The sequence below is a fragment of the Acartia tonsa genome, chromosome 4 (genome assembly GCF_053477335.1).
Source record: "Acartia tonsa isolate MP-2025a chromosome 4, ASM5347733v1, whole genome shotgun sequence".
Lineage (NCBI taxonomy): Eukaryota > Metazoa > Arthropoda > Copepoda > Calanoida > Acartiidae > Acartia > Acartia tonsa.
This window is the reverse complement of record NC_137263.1, coordinates 14,191,345-14,212,686: the sequence shown is the minus strand read 5'-3', so window position 1 is coordinate 14,212,686 and position 21,342 is coordinate 14,191,345. Positions and strand designations below refer to the sequence as shown.

General features: G+C 33.5%; 2 protein-coding genes across 5 annotated transcripts in view; both read right to left on the bottom strand.

Annotated features, from left to right (window-relative positions):
* The window catches only part of Uch-L5 (ubiquitin carboxy-terminal hydrolase L5), a 294,886-nt gene that overhangs the window by 207,626 nt on the left and 65,918 nt on the right, over nt 1-21,342 (bottom strand). The gene's annotated exons all lie outside the window — the stretch shown is intronic.
* The window catches only part of LOC145316189 (uncharacterized), a 33,575-nt gene continuing 26,345 nt past the window's right edge, over nt 14,113-21,342 (bottom strand). For both annotated transcript variants that reach the window (XM_080156543.1, XM_080156544.1), the window contains exons 7-8: nt 20,971-21,297; nt 14,113-15,390 (exon numbers count right to left, since the gene is read on the bottom strand). In XM_080156543.1, coding sequence (XP_080012669.1) covers nt 15,240-15,390; nt 20,971-21,297 — 478 coding nt within the window. In that variant the 3' untranslated portion in view covers nt 14,113-15,239. The remainder of the gene's footprint in view (nt 15,391-20,970; nt 21,298-21,342) is intronic.

Here is a 21,342-nt window from a genome sequence, read left to right as displayed (position 1 = left end):
AAGTAAACGCAACAAATGAAGATGCTTGCAAAACTAAATATTAGATTTTATCTAGAACATTTTTTTGGGGAATGAGGGACAACAACCATCATAAACATTTGTAGGGGAGATTCAACATTATGGCAGAAAACAAAATTAACGTTTTCTTAAGTTATATAGCTTTTTATCTAATAAAAAACATTTGTCAATAAAATCAGAAATAAAATCCAGAAGTTAATTAATGAATACAATGCTTTCGGCACCTCGGGGCTTAAAAACTGGTTTTTAATCTTATAATTGTACATTCTATATCCGCGGAAAGCTGTTTATAATACGATGCGAGAAATAACTATTAATCTTATTAATTTTTATAAAGAACTATACATAGCGTATCTTCTCCTCAATTGATTAGTCTGTCTGTTTGGTCGTAAACAACGGTTTAAAAGAATAACTTTGACTATACACACATCAATACGCATAGTCAACTTTTTTAACCACCATTTCTTTATAAAAGCTTAGGTATCTTTATATTTATTACAAGCTATTACGCTTCTTATTCCAAGAAGCATGGAGGGGTTAGAAAAACAGCTTAAAACCATGCCAAGACTTAAATCTGAAAATAGAATGGCATAAATCTAACACTAACTCTATGTGAAGAAAACTCTATTGGTATTAAAATCTTAAGCTTTAGACACAAAAATCCTTATTACATCCTACATAGAAGTAAATAGACAAACTTATTCTTGTATTTTTATTTATTTTCTTTTATTAAACCTCTCTTCTTAACTTGTTTAATTGAAGATAATTGATTTGTTTTTGACGCGGGACTGCAAACCCAAGCTAGCTAAATATTATAGAACAAAATCTAAATTATATAAGTTAATATCTACCTAATTAAGCAATGATTATTAATAAGTAATGTTAATTGATAAAATATATAACACTAGCGGCTTCGCCCCTAGCCTCTATGGGCTTCGCCTTATGAAGTATTGGGAAGTCAACCCTCCTAATAGCAATATTCGAAAAAGTTATTCTTTGTTTAATTACTCTGTGGTAAAATTAAACCCAGGTTGTGCGCTGTATGCACAAAAATTTCAATTCGTAAAAATTAAACCCAGGTTGTTTGCCGTATACACAAAAATTTCAATTCATAAAAATTAAACCCAGGTTGTTCGCATACACAAAAGTTAAAATTTGTAAAAAAAAAATATTATTTTTTTTTTTGGGGGGGGGGGAGATCCATGGTGCAGTGGGGTTCCCCTACCCCAATTACTGGTTTTATAAAAATAAATATAAAAAATTTGGAAGTGGGGATTTTTTTATTTTTGGAGGGGTTGAGGTGTCCCACTCCCAAGAAAATAGCTTAAAACCACCAAAGGACCAGTATGTATGTTCCCAGAAGGGTAGAGCCCAATTTGTTTAGCAGCTACTCAGATTTTACAAAAAATGTAATTAAATTTTTTGGGGGGGTTGTGGGTGTCCCACCCCCCAAGAAAATAGCTTAAAACCACCACAGGACCAATAGGTATACTGAAGAGTAGAATCCGATCGGTTCAGTGGTTACCGAGATCTTTAGGGACGGACAGACAGATGCTGTGAGTATTGGTGCAAAAAATATGACGTAACAAAAAAAATTAGCCAATGAGAGTCCACTATAAATTTTACCATTGGTCAATAACGGCCTCTCATTGGCTAATTTTTTTTGTTACGTCATATTTTTTGCACCAATACTCACAGCATCGGACAGACAGACAGATGGACAGATGGACAGACGGACAGACATCAAGCTACTTTGTATTATAGATATTAGGATTTATTTAATTTTTTTTAAAAGTGAAACTTTGTTATAATAAGGGTCGGTCCGTCAGTACGTCCGTCCGGGACAGTTTTTAATGTGATATAATTATTCTATTCATCTGATTTTTTAAATCAACAAATTTACTTACAATTTTGTTTAGACTTGTGCATTAATATTTTGCTTATTCAGCTTTTGCACACCACAAGTGTTGATATTAGTTTGTCCTAGATTTTCAGGGCTTCGCTATTAAGGATGTTGTCATTCTTGTTTCCTAATTTAGATTCAAGAAAGAAATGGAGTGGGTGGGGGGCAGAAATTCGACTTGGTTGAAAAAAACCTTACCTTATAACTTGGCACCTCCGCCTTGGGTTCTGTTCCCATTCTTTACTAAATCTGTAATCTAAAATTAAAACCATGATAAGCATTTAAGGGGGGGGGGGGGGGCTAGACACTTAGCTACTCCAAACTTTGGGTCTTCCAAGAACTTCTTTTCGCTTTGTTTTTGTATCTATTTGAATTTCCAGTGAGGGGTCGAATCCTTTTAATATCCGGTGCATTAGAACCTGCTCTCAGCCATACTGAAAAATCATGTATAGCCTCGTATTACAGATAATTTTCCACGAATATTAAAATAAAAATCATAAAACTGGTATTGATCTTATATTTTTTAAGTTCTATTACCCGCGGAAAGCTGTCTATAATACGATGCGATAATTAACTTCTTCATCAATCAAGCAATTTAACAAAAGAAAAAATATTTTAATGCGGAGAAATTTTCTTTAAAAATAAATTATCATCAATTAAGCCGTGTTTGATTTTATTGTAAGCCAATATTCATGAAATCTTTACAGAATTACACAAAAAGTTGAATAGATAACTACATGGTAGAAATGAATAATTATTTAGTATTTGTTTATGTGTAGTCTGAATGGGACTAAATGATGATGATGTACCAATACCAATTTACAATTAGTCTCTCTCTCTCTCTCTATATATTTTTTTCTCTTCTCCTAACAGAATACCGCACACTCATATATAACAAAATACATAAATACATATTAAGGTTTTTACGAGTAAATATACCTTTAACTGATACAGGGGGGGGGGGGGGGCATTGGGGTATTCATTCCTTAAGTCCCCAAAGTTTTATAATAATGTTTTAACATTCTTTGGCTTAACAACTTTGTAGACTTATATTGAATTTTAACTGGTTTCTTTATTATATTGAACGTCCAACCGTTTCAGTGAATAATTTTTATCTACAGAAGGGGTAATTTTGTGTGTCATTGGGAATGTACATAAATTTTCAGCCATTGTCTCATCTCTTTAGATTCCTGCTTTTAATAGCTTGACAAATTAAATAAAGCTAAGAGGAAAGATTTTGAGAGCCTTTTGATGAGTTTAATTCTAGATTTTTTCATGAGAATTATAATAAATAATAACTAGTGGCTACGCCTCTGATGCCTCTAGATACACTTATTTAGGTTATGGAGGATTCGCCCCCTCCCACCTATTTCCTATGCCAACAACAAAAATATATCCCCTACTCCCCTACACACCTTAATTTCAATTTATCTAAAAATAAGGGGGAATAAATCATTACTTGGATGTAAAAAAACGATAACAAACATCCCAACATAACCCAATCCTCTCCCATCCTACTGGATGAGCGAACTGACCAATGAAAGAGGCCTATAATTGCAAGCTAAATTGACGACAAAATTTCCCCTGTCAATATATCCACGTATATCATATATCCATTTTTGACACATTCTTTCCTGGTCCCGCATTTATAATAGAATTTTATGCTTCACTAATTCCATTCTTAAAATGTTTATGTTCTTGTAGAATTGACCAAGAATCTAAAGGGATAAGACAATAGCAAATAAATTGATGTACATCCTAAATTATGATGCACAAAATTAACTCTTCAGTAGATTAAAATTAGTGGTCGAAACGTTTGTACACTCAACTTAGTGATCCAACCAAACAAAATTCACTAGAGTCCCCAAAGTTGTTTATCCAACGAATAAGAAAACGTTATCATCAAACTTTGGGGACCAGTTTAATAAACTGCCCATTGTCACCTCTCTATCTGAGAATTAACACAGCATAATAGCATATAAAAACTTTTTTTTGGAACACTGTTTGCACTTATGGGAGGGCGATAAAAGTTTAGAAAATAGTCTAAAAATAACCCCAAGACGTTTATACAATATACAGCCTCCCTGAAATGTAAAACCAATTATAACTTACAAATTTACATCAGAAGAAAAATCATATTTTGCGTTAAGCTACATGTGAAAATAGTATGTTATTATAAAAAAATTAAATGTAGTTATAAAGCCTTATTTTCGATGTAATTATTTTCTTTTCAATTTAAAAAAACAGCATTTTTATTTTTATGTGAGATACGAAAATTCTTTGCTCTGTCTTTCTGTGAAATCAATTGAGGTTGTTTTCTTGGCTACTAATTAAAGAAGAAAGTTAATTTTAACACGCACAGCGTGTTCTATTCAGCTAACTCTCCCTTACTTCCTGTAACTATGTAATTAATTTCTTGGCTGATAAATAAGTCTGTTAGGATTTGATTGGTGTAGATAAAAAATTAGATTAATTCGAATATAAATCACTAAACCTTTACGTGATTTTCAGCTGTCGTTTGGGGGGGGGGCGGGTTAGGGGGGGAACACTTTGTAAAATTAACGACCTTTTTCCTGCCCCCCCCCCCCAAATCTTATTTTAGATTTATTTCGCTTGTTGGCTATACCTTATTACTGAAGTCAGCAACAAATTTGGTCATCACAAAACTTTTGTACCTCGACGTTTAAGGTTCTAGATTATAAAAAAATAAAAAGAACACAAGTTTATTTGTTTTAAATTAATAAAGGACAAAGTTGTTTTCACAAGTATAAAAATTGTGTGTATATATCTAATGTAAATGTTTTTTTTTATAAATACTGTCAATAACATTCATATTTTCTCCAGAAAAAAATGTTCTACCAAACAATATTAATTCCTTTAAAACTTTCGTTAGAATCCTTCTGTGTTTGGATGAAACTTCTCACTATGACCGCTAGACCGTTTCCATGGATATATCCCCATTGGTCGTATAATGGTTTTAGGCTATTTTTCTTTGGTTTGAGAGGAACACCCCTCTCATTTTCTTGATAAATATGACGATCTTGATGATGATGGTTTTTGCTTTACAAATACTAATTGTGGGGTTATTCCACGCCCTTATATGACGAAGCCCCTAGAGTCCAGGGGCGAAACCACTATTTGTATATAGAGTAAAACCATTCTTGATATAATTTTAATAGTAATATGAATATCAATTCTTTTTCTAAAAAAAATACCTTTCTTTATTTTTATGTCATTTTTTTTATAATTTTCTAAATATTTTTGTTCACGAAAAGTGTGAGATTCAGAGCATTTAGAATCTGCTGAGACAATATCCAATATTCTTATTGCGAGGCAATAATCCTACAAATCAACCCATGAAATTATTAATAGTTATCTATCTATTATTATAGTAACATTTAAAACTTATAGATTATTTCAATCTGTGTTGGCCACGAAAGGCCGAATGCCCGGGCTAGCACACTGGGATTAATATTAGGATTTTTATTTTATTATTCGTAGATTATTGCCGTTGATACGATGCGATACATGATTTTTCAGAATTGCTGAGAAACGGAATATCAATTGTTTTGGAAGCCATACTAGAAAAAAACTTTTTTAGGTTAGGTTGATTTAGGAAGTCCAATAGGGGTTACTCTGCTAATGATAACTTACTTATATTGCTAATCAGTGGCGTGCACAGTGGTTTGCAAGAGTAAAACAAAACTTTAAAAGACAAATAAAGGGGAAGGCAGGCCTTAACAATTTATTTTTTTTTGAAGGGGGTGTTGACACAAAAATCCCCCCTCCCTCCTCCACATCTATTAACTGTTCATAATTTTGTATTTCAATGATACAGGGTTAGTCATTAGGGCCGGGGGGTGGGGGATAATAGTGTGAGGGGAAATTTATTTGTTCTTCAATTTCAGAATATAGGATTGTAAATCCCTGTCAATTTTTGTGTGTGTCGATATCTCATCATCATGTTTTTTGTATGTATGTAAGATCTTCCAAAATGCTGAATCGATAATTGCTCAATATTCTGGAGAGAAATACTTCCCCCAAACCAAAAAAAAATAAGAAAATCTTTTTGTCTAATTCAAAAAATAAAGGTTTGGGTAGGGTAATAAGGGGTGGTCAACCCTAGATGCTATCCTATGATATAAAGAAATGGTTATTTGCCTGAAGCTATTCTAATTTATTATCTAATATAATCTATTTTATTACTAGATTTTAGGGGTCAGGAATTTCTTACTTACTTCAGACAATTTTTCTGTTTTTCCCTAACCTTTCAAGTACAGCCTTTAGATGCTAGGGGTGCAAAGTAAACTTTTATGTCATCACATTGTATTTAACAGGGTATACGAGATTCTAATGATTAATTTGTGCCCTCCTCGGATTGTATTCCGGCAAGAGATGTGTTGTATTAGTGCTGAAGTTTCACTAACTAATTTCCTTTCATTTGTCTATACACTTCCTCTCTAATTAGAATAGATTTATTATTGTAACATGGATGTTGCACCAGATTTCCATGTACTCATTTAAAGTAATACTTTTATTATGATAAAGTAATGTTAAGATGTTAAGACTCGAGGGGGCTTGGTGTCGCTTCGGGTACTAGGTAACTAGACCTCTCTCCACGCCCCTTGAAACATACTCCGCTTATGATTGCGGTGTAAAGCGTCCATTCACCTATCAGACAACCAACTCTCTGTGATGCACGACCTTTGTCTGAGAAGTCCAAACTGAGCATGGTAACGAGTTGCGCCTGTTTTTGGACCAAGGCATTCCCCCCACTCTGAATATTTACGTCGCGCATCTGACGTAGTAGCAGTGTGAACCATGACGCGGTGTCGGGCCGAGATTCGAACCTATCACCTTCCCAACGACGAGCGGATGCGCTACCTGTTGAGCCACGGTCGCGGGTCATGATAAAGTAATACTGTAATTATTTCAATTTCAATTCTAGATGGGTAAAATAACGATACCCACCATCTACCCCGTTTACCCCATCCCCTCCTCCCCTTCTACTGGATGAACGAACTGACCAATAAATGTAGTCACTATTAGCAAGGTAAATTGACTACAAATTTTCCTGGGAAAAGGGAATGATATTCTGACAAACAATTCTAAAGGAAAATTTCCCCACAACCCCCTTCCCCTTTTCCTCCACTTCTTACCCCCCTTCTTCAATTATATGAAAAAACAAAATATACTTCCACCATACTTTAAAAGGTTTCGTGATTTTTTTTGTAGAATTGATTGTTAGAATAGCTACCCCTACAAATTTTCCCATGTCAATATTTCCATGTTTATATATCCTATATCCATTCTAATTATATACAGTTCCATTGTAGGCAAAACATCTACACTACAAACAGGGTATGACCGTATGTCCGTGCATATAAATATGTTTATGATAATGTGATTAACTAAAATATTATCTGTGGTGATTGGTATCCTAATTTCTTTATATAAATTTCTCTATTAATTGATCATATTAAAGCATTTAACAACATTGACGGTCAAATTACTTTTGAGCTTTTTTTATCATATGTTGAACTAGCTGCTTCACCCCTAGCCTCTGGGGGATGGTTGCGAGAGGTTAGGACAAAATCTGTAGACCACTCTAAGATACTCACAAATCTTTTCTGAAAAGTAAAACCCATTCGTTCCAGCCATTTCGGTAGAAAAATAGCTTAAAACAATTCCTATACTTAAATCTAAAAATAAATTAACCTAAAAATATCATAGAACCCATGAAAAGCTTAGCTGAAATAGAGTCCCCAATCGGTTCAGTAGTTATTGAGATCTTAAGCTTCAGACTAAAACCCTTTCTACTCTTATTATACTAGCGGATACGCCTCTAGGGGCACTTGAGGAGGGGGGAATCGAATTAGATAACACAATTTCTTAATTTAGATTTTTAAACGAAAAAGTAAAAAAATAAGTTTGGGGGGAGAAAATTCTTTTCTAGGGGCGATTTATCTTGGGTGGATGTTGGTACCCGCCCCCAAAATAGTTATAAACCTTCCTGGGACCTATGAGAAGCTACCCTGAAAAGGAGAACCCGATCGGTTTAGCGGTTAGCGAGATCCTTCGTTACAAACTGACAGAAATCATTCTACTTTGTATTTATAGACTAGCGGCTTCGCCCCTAGCCTCTAGGGGCTTTGCCCCAAGAGGTTTGATCAAAGAAAAAAAATTTTTATTTTTTTTTGGGGGGGGGGATTTTTTTTTGGGGGGGGGGGGTAGTCGACCCCACTATTTTAATTTTAATTTTAAAAAGAAAAAGGAAATTTTTTTTGGGGGGGGTATTTTTCATTTTTGGGGGGGTTATGGGTGTCCCACCCCCCAAGAAAATAGTTATAAACCTTCCCGGGAACTATGAGAAGCTACCCTGTAAAGGAGAACCCGATCGGTTCAGCGGTTAGCGAGATCCTTCGCTACAAACAGACAAACACACAAACAGACAGACATCGTTCTACTTTGTATTATAGATAGATATTTTTATTAATTGGTAGGGAGGCATCGACTTCAATTGATTGGCCAAGATGCGAATCTCCAAATTAGACGGCCAGACAAACAAACATTTGCATAGAGTACGTATTTTGATATTCAATATTCAATTTTATATAATAGTTATTAATCGTATCTTACTATAGACAGCTTTCTGCAGATATTAAAATGAAAAGTTATAAGAGTAAAACCATGATCATGGCCATTTTTATCAGTTGCTTTGCTAAGGTCGCTGAAATTCAGTCTTAATTAAATCATATATAGAGAGGTTTTATGAAAGACTTCATAAAAGCAAAGTTGTTTAAAATTTTAAATAAATAATCTTTGCTTTTATTGTCATGATTATGCTGTAACTCCTAGGGGGTGAAATTGAACTTGAATTTTTTAAATCTAATTTTCTTAAAAACGGCTGTATTTTAGATTTTATTGAGAAGAGAAATACAGTTAGAATAAAAAAAAATCCTTCATATTAGTTGCATTTTATTTATAGATTACCAAAAAGATTCCTTTTTACAATGATTGCTTTTTACTACTTTGGATTTCTTTATTTGCAGAATTCTATAATAGCTATTTATCGCAACGTATTATAGACATGTTTCCGCGGACATTATAACGAAAAATTGAAAGATTAGAACCAGTTTTGTGCGTTCCGAGGAGCCGAAGGCCCGGGCTAACAAAACTGTTATTTATTTTATGATTTTTATTTTAATATTCATGGAAAATTTCTGTAAAACGTTGCTATACATGATTTTTCAATATAGCTTAGAACCGGTTCAAAACCAGCGGATATCAATCGGTTTTGAAGACATAGGTACTGGAATACAAATTAAAAATTTCATGGACAGGGATATGACACAGGGAAAACATAATATAAACAAGATAACAAGGATGACAACATCCATAAAAGCGAAGCTCTGAAACGTTAGGACAAACGGACATTAACACTTGTATAATGTCAGAACTGAATAATCAGAATGCGAATGTATAAGAGTCAAAGCAAAATTGTAAGTAAATTTGTTAAAAAACTGCTTGATACAGGATAATGATTATGGACATACTTACATTTTTAGGACTTGATTATAGAGTTGCTTCGCTTATAATATTGTACCTTGTTGTCCCAGGAATCAGTATACCAAAAATCAGACCAATCGGATAATTAGGTCACAAATTTGTTGTTAAAAATGTAAAAAAAAATCAACATGTTTAAAATGGACGTACGGACATTCTGGTAATGATTATAGAGTTGCTACGCTTTCTAACTCGTACCTAACTATTACAGGAATCGCCATGCAAAATTTGAAAATCGATAGGACAATTCTAACATGTCTAAATTAACGAAAAAAGCTATTTAAAAAAAGTAAAAAAATCAACATGTTTAGAATGGACGTACGGACATTTTGGTAATGATTATAGAGTTGCTACGCTTTCGAAATCGTACCTAACTACTAAAGGAATCACTATGCAAAATTTGAAATCGATAGGTCAATTCTAACATGTCTAAATTAACGAAAAAAGCTATCCGTGACGGACGTACGGACGGACCGACCCTAATTATAGAAAAGCTTCGCTTTTAAAAATATCATAAGGGAAAAGCAGAAAACATTCTAAAAAACTGTCTAAATAATCATCAATTATAGCGCATTTGTTTCTTAGTAAGGGTCATATCTCAGTTTATACCAACAACGAAATTAATTAGAAAAAATCAAGAAACCTAAACGTGATTTTTAGCTTTTGTTGTAGGGGGGAAGGGGTAACAACATATCTTCCCCCCAAATATAATTTTAGATTTATTTCGCTTTTTGGCTATACCTTATTCCTGGTAATATTTGAAATATGTATTATATCGCACAAAATTATTATATTGTTTTCGACATTGACATATTTCGCTGCAACGAAGTCACACCAAATTACATTTAACTTTTAAATTGTAGTTCAGGTTGGTTTTCCTTATATAAAAATAAGAGGATGTTTATCTGTGTCTGTATGTACGGAAGGATCTTGCTAACTGCTGAACCAATTTGGCTCTCCTTTACAATGTAACTCATTAATGTCTATTTTGTGGGAGGTTACTACCAGCCGTAAAAGAAAAATCGTCGTCCCAAGAAAACCCACCTTCTAAAATTTTTTTACTTAATCTTTTTAAAAGCGAAGCTTTTCTATAATTAGGGTCGGTCCGTCCGTATTAAAAAAAATTGGGGGAGGCTTACCCACCCCTTTCCTCAAGTGTGCTAGTGTCCAATATAAAGACTTTTTGCAGAAATATTTGAACATTTTTTTGAATCTTATTCCTTATCCCTGGTAAATAAATATACATAGCTGCTGCAGCTTGAATTTTCAATTTATTTGGTGCTCTGGAATAAGGGGAAAATATCCCCCTCCCCTCCCTTCTTCTTAAAAAAGGTTTACGTCATCTTTTTTTTAGGTGGGAGGGATCCCTTACATAATATCATTAATTCAGTTGTACAGAAACTCTCAAACAATTAGGTACACCATATATCAAAGTAAAAAAGATTTAGTTTTGTTTTAAAAATATTCCTTTTTTCCTAATAATTTTAACCTGTTTTTTTGTTAAACATATATTAATTCTAACTAGTATGAAGCTTGTTGTTTTTTAAAGAATTTTTGCAAATATAGTTATTATTTGATAGAATTGAGAAGGCTTGAATAAAGCGAAATATATTTTCTGTGTTCTTATTGTTTAGTACAGCTCTAGCTGTGCGTTTTTTGAGACATAACATCATTCAAATACATTTTTTAAGATCTAATATTCTGCCCTATAAATGTTTTTTAAAAAGCTGTAATGAACGACAACAATTTAATATTGAGATAAATTGTATGGCGAAGTATTTAGGTTAAGAAAGGTTTTCATCAAATAATATTTCCCTTAATGATTACAAATTGGTAATTATCTTTTATTATAAACTAGTATCAATTCTGACTGCATATCCTCTGAGATCTCATAAACCATCGAACCAATAATTCCCCAATTTAGTTCAGTATAAGCCTAGAGCAGGGACCCAATCTGTCCCGATTTTGTATCACTTTTGAAAAGTGCGATTCTTGTGACGTCATATAAAAAAGGAAGGGGTGAAGGAAATCTCTTCCCTTTTCTCCCATCTCTTTTGAAGGTTTTATACAATTTTAGGGGGGGTTTTGACACTCCACTTGCAAAAGTAAATTTCCATCGAGTTAAGAAAAAAAAGCACATTTATTTGCTTAGGTAGTTTGTTGCGGACCCGTGGGAGGGGATTACCAGGCGTACAGCCAATTATTGCTCCCACACACCACCATACCCATACTAACCAACCAACCAACAAACATATTCTCTTATTTAGGGAACATGGGGGGTAATACATCGTCTTTTGACGGAGCAAATATATCCAAGGGAGGGGGGGGGGGTATATCCAAAACTCATCACCATCATGTCTCCCTCCCCCCTCAGCCTTGCCATTAACCCTTGCTAATTTGAAGAATAAATCTTTATGGCAAGATTAAAATTTTCAACGTTGTCGCATTAATTACAAGCGCCCATCCAAATTTAGAAACATATTTTGCACAGTTTAGTTAACTTGGATAGGGACACACAAATGGATATTTTATTACTTGGATCTTACACCACCAGATTTTCTCTAATAGTGTGAAACATGCAGCGGGCTAAAATAACGATTCTCCCCTTTCACCACCTATACATTTCTTCTCCGAACTGACAAATAAGTGAGTTACATTATAGCAAATCAAATTGGGAACAAATTTTCCCCTGTCATAATATTCACGTATATTCTACATCCGTTGCTAAACAATTCTAAACAAATTTATATTTTATTACTATAATATAATTAACCTTTTCTCATAATTTGACATTTTGCCATTGTTAAAGCGAAGCTGTTATATTTATAATTAGAGTCGGACATTTTTGACAAAAATTTTTTATGTGATATAATTATCCTAATGATCCGATTTTGGAAAACTAATTTCGGATCAAGTCAAGATGAGTGTGCCAATGGCAACAAGTAAAACAGAGCGTGCCAATATTCCCCCTAGTCAAGTAGAGTATGCCAATATTCCCCCAAGTAAAACATAGTATGCCAATATTTCATCAAGTAAAGCATAGTATGCCAATAGTTTATCAAACAAAGCAGCATGACAAAAAAATAAAAAAAGATGAATTTAACTTTTTTTCCGATTTATATTATAATAATTCAACCTACAAATTTACTACTTTATTTACGTAAAATATATAAACTAGCAGTTGCGTCCCTAGCATCTTGGAGCTCTCTATTTCAAGTAGTAGAAAAGTTACAAAAATTAGCCTAAAACCATTAAAATTTCAAAATAAAAAATCTCACTAATCGATGGACTGTTATGGTTCTTCCTTAATGGAGCTTCTTATTGGTCCTTTAAAATACCATGATTTTGTTACAATAGTTTTTCTTTTAAAAACTTAAATGTAAAGGAAATTTTCAGCTCTCTCCTTCCCTCAAATGCCCCTAGAGACATCAAGGGGGGGGGGGGGTGGAGCCGCTAGTATATACACATAAATCATTTCAAAATTTTAGAAAAAGCATATCTTGACAAGTAAAGCAGAGTATGCCAATATTACGCCAAGTAAAGCAGAGTGTGCCAATATTACCCCTAGTCAAGTAGAGTATGCCAATATTCCCCCAAGTCAAGTAGCGTGTGCCAAAACAGGCTATTGGCATACTCAGCTTGACTTGATCCCTAATTTCTATTACAACAAGGTACAATGTTAAAAGCAAAGCATCTCTATAGTCAAATCCTAAAATGTATGTCAAATTTACTTACTATCTTGTTAACACTTATACATTTAAATTTTGCTTATTCAGTATAATGTTAGTTAGTCCTAACGTTCCAGAGCTTCGCTTCTATGGATGTTGTCATCCTTGTTTGTATAAAAATAAACAAATAAAAGCCTTATATCTTTTTTCAACCATTGTTCTTTTCAAACCTGTATAACCTACAAAAATATAGTCAGACTTACAGACGTATAGAGTAGACAAATTTTGTAATAATATAAGTATTTGTAGTAAGAAGTGTTGTCCATCTTTTGTCAACCTTTTTGTGCGAAGGTGTTATGACAATGGATATAGGATATACGTGGATATATTGACAGGGGAAAATTTGTTGTCACTTGAGCTTGCTTATATGAACCTCAGTTATTGGTCAGTAGGATGGAGTTAAGAGGGTAATTTAGTGGTATCGTTATTTTAGCCAGCTGTTAGCATCACTTTATTAGAGTATATAAAAATGTGGTGCAACATCCAAGTAATAATATATCGATTGTTTTGACACTTAGATATTTAGTAGATAAGGTGTCTACAAATAATGACAGAACCACCCAAGACATTTGCAATGTTTAAGTCAACTTAGAAATAACATTTGAACAGTGGGGACCTTCAGCAGATTACTGTGTACAAAAGCAGTATATAAATGGATATAGAATATACGTAGATATTATGACGGGGGGGGGGGGGGGGAGTGGCGTCAATTTAGTTTGCTAACATCATTAATTGGTCCATCCATTAGGAGGGGAGAGTATTGGGTAAGGGGGGTAGTTAGGGGGTATCGTATTTGTAGCAAGCTACAAGTTTTACTGTATCAGATAACATGAAAATCTGGTGTAAGATCCAAGTAATAATATATCCATTATTACATCACATTACTAAAAAACAAAATTTTATTGTTAATAATGTTTATTTTGCTAATCTTATTTACAACCGTGATTTTATATCTTTTTATACATATCATATATATGCTTGGAATTAGTATTGTGTAAAGTTATATGGCACTACATTGCAGTTAATATTTCAGTATTTCACTTTACAAATATTTAGAAAGATTTTAAAAATAAAGAAATATATATCATTACTATTTACTATATTCCTTCTAAATAAATTAAAGTTCGAGATCTAGTGCAGTTTACGGTAAAATGTTCCTGGTAATGATTATCTCCAAAAACTATGAGTTTTAAAGACTGCTAACGGCCAATTGGTGAAACACATGGATGCTAGCACAAAATTTTAATAGACAAAAAGAAAGTCTTTAAAGAATCTGGAACAGTCATTTCTCATTACTTCAGCAGTTTGGCAGCTAGTAGCCTTTAAAATTGATAGATTTTTGGATATAATCGTTACCAGGAACATTATACCGTAAACAGCACTAGATCCTTAATGTTTAACTAGTCTGCCATATCTAAACATCTATCTGGCACTAACTAAATTATAAAAAAAATTAGATTTAAAACAACAACAAAAGTAGAAATTTAAATAGCTAGGTAATCATTTTGGAAAATTGTACTTGATTAATTTTTCAAGCAGTGCAGTGGCAAGTAAAAAAGAATAAAATTTTGAAATAAAATTCAGATTGGCCATTACGACGATGCAAAAGATAAGATGTTAATTTATATATATGAAAAAGCATGGAGTTGGTAAAGAGCTCATGGCAACATATCTACACTTATAAACAGGTATAATACAAGCACACCTCATACATGTGTATTGTACAACATACATAATGTACAAATTTTTACTTTGAACAAAGCTTGCTTTCAACTTTTGTCATTCCATCTTACACACAATTTGGTGTTGTATCCATCATTTTAAACAAACACCTCAAAAACTTGTCGAAGACGACCTCAACACTCTGCAAATGGCAGCACATATATATTTTAGTCTTTAGTATTACATATGTAATCTCGAATATACAAAATCCATAAGTTTTCACCTTGAAATAATGTTTTATCTAATTATGGTCTGGTCGTGTCTCTTTCCATAATTTACAGACACAATGGCAGAGCCATTGTTTACATGACCTTGGTTGTCACGGACTCCCTTCTCATGAAAGAGCTTGAGCTGGAGGCGAAGCCGTCCTGCTGGTTCATGCTCGAGTCCTTGAACATTTTGGAGGACAGGCCGAGTATTCCCATACCGTCCCATTCTGTAATCACGGGGGTTCTAAAATAAAAATTTATTAATTAGATTTTTAAAGTGTCTAAGAATATGATGGACTGCTAATTATGGGGTTTAACCACCTAATTTAGAGAAAAAGTTTAATGGGGACCAATTTATTGTTTTAATGGTTAAGAAAATCAGATAGTCGGATAAAAAATTCTTTTTATTACATTGTTTAAAAAATCACTACACAAAGTTTGAAATTGATTGAACGAATCTAACATGCCCAAATTAACGATCAGAGCTACGTTACTGACGGATAAACTTTAAATGTAAAAAAGTCTCGCTTTTAAACTATCAAATTTATACTATTTTGTACGAAATTTAATAAATTTAGTAGGCTGACTGATTCACTACTGAGATAATGATTTTCTTTTTCAATTAATGTGCATATATTATATACAAAACTTTACAGGGCTCGGCAGCCGCCTCTTGTAGTGTAAGGCAGCTAATGCAGTATGCTTAATTTGAGTAAAAAAGAGACCAATGAATTAAATGACTGTATCTCAAACAGCTTCTTTTTTTAAAGTCTGCCGCTGAAAATGGTTAAAAAATAGTTCTTTTCAGCTACAGCTTTTAATGTTGACATTCTGTAAAATGATAATCATTACAAAAACAGCAGCGGCTGTGGCATAAGAAAACAAACTGCGGCCGCAGCTGTGGAACTCTGTTATCTTATTCTTGGTTTCTTTTTCGATAACTCCTACCTACACCATATACCTTAAGAAGTTTGTTTGTGTCTGTCATCCTAGTTAATTAAACAATTCAAATTACAATCTAAATTAGGAAAAAGATATTTCGGCGCTTTCACACAAAGTACTATGTTGAGCAATGACCCCCCCCCCCACCCCTTATTTTTGAAAAAATAATATAAGGAATGAAGGGGGTATTTTTCCTTTGTTTTTTATTACTTTTGGTTGAGTTAGGTTATTTTGGGTGCTGAGAAGCCAGAAGGGTTAGGGCCCCACGCATGGGTTATGCAAATAATAAAATATATTCAAAATAAGGGGACAGGGGGAAGTTATCAGTTCTTAACCTGTTGGAAACCAAGGATAAGTTTTAAAAGCTCAGTATGTCGCTCGTTAATCTGTGAAAAAGATTCATCCTTGCAAAAATTTGTTTATAATATTTGAGCTTTGCTTGCTAGGAATGTTGTCATCCTTGTTTCATTAAAATTATGGTTTTGTATAAGATCAGTTCATTGGATACCAATTTTGAAAATGGGATTGACAAAACGAAAAACTGACTTGCTTCTGTTATAAATAGGGTTTAAATGTTTTTACTATCACAGATTAATGCAGGGATCTAAAGGGATAAGACAATGGCCGATAAATTGATGTACATCCCTAATGATGATACACAAAACTAAACCTTTTGTAGAATAAAATTAGTGGTTAAAACGTTTAAACACTTAACTTAATGAAACAACCAATTAAAATTCACTAAAGTCCCCAAAGTTGTTATTCCAGGAAAATGAAATAAAAACACATCTTTTAAGTGACAGAAATTTGGTAGCAAAATAAAAGACTACTGAAATATTTGCACAAAATAAGTTTATAATAATAATATAATGAATGTGGTTGAACGAATTAATTTTCTAAAACTTGTCCTCCTACTATTGTATAATTGTAAATAGACCCGCCCTGTATCACTCTGTAATCCTTATAATAAAGTAACAGGATGTTCGTCTGTCTGTCTGTCTGTACCGAAGGATCTCGCTAACCGCTGAACCGTTGTGGTTCTCTTAAACAAGCTAGCTTCTCATAGGTCCTGGGAAGGTTTATAACTATTTTGAAGGAGGGTATCCCCACCCTCCCAAGAAAAATCTTCCCTAGCAAAAAAATTACCCACCCCCCACAAAAAAATTTGATTGGTTTTTAAAACTAAAGTTAAAATTGGAGTTTGGTCGGCCTCAACTCCAATAAAATATAAAAAAAATTTAAAAAAATATTTGGGTATAGTCCCTTTCGTAACATCGCGCCTTATGTGGCGATTCGTCGTATTTTTTCACAGTAGCTTTTCTCCTATTTCTAGCCCCTGCTAACCTAACCCTGTGGGGCAATCACCTAACCCAATATAACCTAACCTAACCTAACCTATACATAGCCATTTTAAAAATACGACGAATCGCCCCTTATGGGGCGTTGTTACGAAAGGGACTATTCCCAAATACTTTATATGTCATTAGCCTTGATCTAAAACTTCCTTGCTTTGTTAAATATTCTAAAGTGAGCCTACGATTAGTTTAGGACAATTGTATTCTAAACACCAATTTTATGCATAGCAAATTTTAAATTTTAACATTTAACATTTTGGGAGTTCAAGCACTGCAAAAATGCTTTACGTCACAAAAAAAGCCTGATTTTTGGAATACCGATTCCTATTTCAACAAGGTACAATGTTATAAACGAGGCATCTCTATTATCAAGTCCTAATTGTAAGTTTGTCATTAAAAATTTTCCTATATTTAGGCACTTTTGCAACAGATTTAAATTCAATTTTGTTTAGAAGTATACATTTATATTCTACTTTTTGAGTTCTGACACTATACAAGTGTTAATGTTCGCTTGTCCTACCCTTTCAGAGCTCCATTTTTTGGATGTTACTTGCTTTCTGGCACTTTAAAATAAGTAAAACAATTCTTAACGTCTTTCGGATAAATGGTACCTTAAAAATCTAAAAGATACCATAATTTATAAGTCGCACTAGAAAATTTTGTTCGGTAAAATTAGATAAGGAACTAGTTGTACATAACCTGTGTACTAGACACAAGAGTCTTTACAAAAAAGGTTCAGCTTTCTTAGGGAAAGCGAAGCTACTCTACATATAGGCTTTGTCAGTCCGTTTGTCTGCAAAATTATTTTCATGTTTATTTCTTTTTCTGTTTGATGTTGCCATCCTTGTTTTTACAAAATGTACCAGGCTAATGAAGAGAATAAGACATTGATTATTAATTTCTAACAGTGGTAAGTGGGTTAAATTATGTAATCCTTTTGTTTCTATAAAAACACCGTGTAACGGTTTAAGATCTTAACTATGCTTAAATGTTATCAGCCTTGTTATTATTTTGGACAGAACTTTCGTATTTGTGTATCAGATTTAAGATCTAAAGAGTTTATCAACCCACACAACCTCAACTTAATAATAAAGATTAAACTTTTTTGCTTTAAACTGAACATCAAAGATGAACTAATAGGTGTTTCTTAACTTCCGCAAATAAATATCGGGAACACAGTAATAGTGTCTGACAGATTATGACGTAACAAAAAAAAATTAGCCAGAACTCCTACCGCCTTAAGTTTTCTGTTTAATTTTGTGGTTGTATAACGACCCTTTAAAAAGTGATTAGATATAAGTAGGAAGTGGATTTTTTTCATTATCAGCATCTACCCGTTAATGGACGTCAGAAAACTTCACTTGGTCATTTTTTAGCCCTCTCTTCATCTCCAATATAACAAGTCCTCACTTTTGGCTAACAAGTTTATTTTCTTCCAGGAAAAAAAAAGTTTATTTAAATAAAAAACCAAGAAGGAAAACATAGGAAAGACGGTAAATGTTGCAGGATTAATAAAAATGGATATAGGATATATTAACATGAAAGAGTTTGTCGCCTATTTAGCTTGTTTATATGGACCTCATTAGTTCATTAGTAGGGGGATGGGGTAAAGGGATGAATGTGGGGTATTGTTAATTTAGCCAGCTGCCAGCATCATTATATCAGAGTACATGAAAATCTTGAGCAACATCCAATTAATAATATATCGATTATTGGTAATTAGATTGAAAAGTAATCGAATTTAAGTATACAGTATGCATTTTAAGTTTGACAAATACGTTGGGCGGGGGGAAAAAACTGAATATATGCTACCATGACAACATTTTTGGTCAACACGTCAATCTAATATGTGTGTGTGTGTGTGTGTGTGTGTGTGTGTGTATGTAATATATTTGTATTGTGTCTAGATATGGCTTTATTTAGCCTGAAGCCTCATGTAGGCGTCAAAAAATATTTTAATACTATTTAGAATCTATTTGGTTAAAATAAGGACAGAGAAATGTGTCCTTAATAAAAAAAACAAGGATGATCAATTTCAAAATAAACGGGATATTCATGTTATTTATAATTTTAAAATGATAGGGGTTTGTATGGCCTTGTTGAACATAAAAAAAACTCTACCCCCCCCCCCCCCGCCCCCTTACTTTTAAATTAGATTGAAAATAATGAAAGGGGATTGGGTGGGGGGAGGGGGGCGGGGTTAGTTTGTTTGTTTATTTATTATTTTGTGACGTTAAGATAGGTTATATTGGGTATTATATCAGGATAAGACATCACAGGTATAGGCTCCGCACGCATTGATAGGACTAACCCCAGTAAGTTGGCAAAAAAAGTTAAAATTTAGATTCTTAAACTTATGTATTTGAAATATAATTTATACTAAGTATTTATCAGGGCTATTAGCTGCGCGTTAACCGCGACTAAGCCTAAAAAAACCGTTTGGATGCTTTGAATTATTTTTAAAAGAGGGATTGTCACATTAGGGTTAGGTTAAGACTGCCAGCTGATTTTTAAAATTATAAGAGGTTGATTTTCCCTAAGGCCCACAGGCGGCTGACGCGCGGCTGCCGCGCCCTGGTTTTTATCTAATACACATTAAATTGTTGTAGGATATTACTCTGACAAATATGGTTTATTACTAAGGCGTGACAAATTTTAATGTCTTTGACAAAAATATATTTTTCTTTCCAAATATGGCCAGTTTTTCCATGAAAGGTCATACATACTACATAGCCTTTTAAACTCTTGAATACATTGATCATATATCTTTTAGAATATTTTTAGGAACAAGATTATTTTTGCCTTTAAACTGGATATAAATCTGTCCTTGTATTTATAACTAACGGTTACGCCTCTAGCATCTATTGACTTTGAAGGACAGAGAGGGGCTAGAAAAATTATCCCAAGACAAAAATATGAAAATGAAAAAGCCTACAATCACCCCAGGATCTTTGAAAAGATTCCCTAAAATGGAAAACCCAATCGGATCTTAAGCTATAGATAAAAAAAAACCTTACTACTTTATATAATAGGATTTGCGTAAAAAAGTAATTTGAATTTAAAAAAAAATAATGAAAATGATTGAGAAAAGCACAAAGTAATGCAGAGATATATTAGGTTCTAAAGGGATAAGATAATGGCGGATAACTTAATACATCCCCAATGATGATACAGAAAATTGCCCTTTCTGTAGATTACAATTAGGGGTGAAAACATTTGGACACTCAACTTAGTTAACAACAAAATTCAATAAAGTCCCCAAGTTGTTAAGATAAAGAATAAGAAAACGTTGGGGACTAGTGTAATAAACCTTCCCTGTATGATAAGTAAAGTAGGGTTAAAATAAAATGATAAAATGTTTATCCAGCTGGCTAATCAAACAAACATGGAGGAACATATTGACCAGTATCTAAGGACTATTTTAGCAACCAGGATTACATTGTCACAATTTCCACGTATTCTGTATCCATTGTTTATGATATACAAACCAAGTATTAAAAGTCGTCATCTAAGAACTAAAAACTTACTTAAGAGTGCTGAGCCCAATCTTGCTTGCTGTGGACTTGCTGTAGGTACCGGAGCTAAAACTACTTGTAGCGCTGCTGCGCTCCATCATGCTGCTGGAGAAGTCTCCGCTTCTGCGGGAAGATTTGTTGTATGCCCCGGCCGCTGCCGAGTAGTCCCTCTCGGAGCTGTTGTAATCCCTTACTTGAGCAGCTGAGTAATCTCTGTTGTAATTGTTTGTGTTGTTGTAGTCTCTGGTTGTTGTTGTATTGCTGTTGTTGTAGTTGGAGAAGCTTTGTCTGCCCATGGAGCTTCTGTCTGTCATGCTTGACGATTTGCGCGAGGGCTGGCTGAAATAATAAAAAAATATTAAATGTTTTCCAATTAGAGTTAAT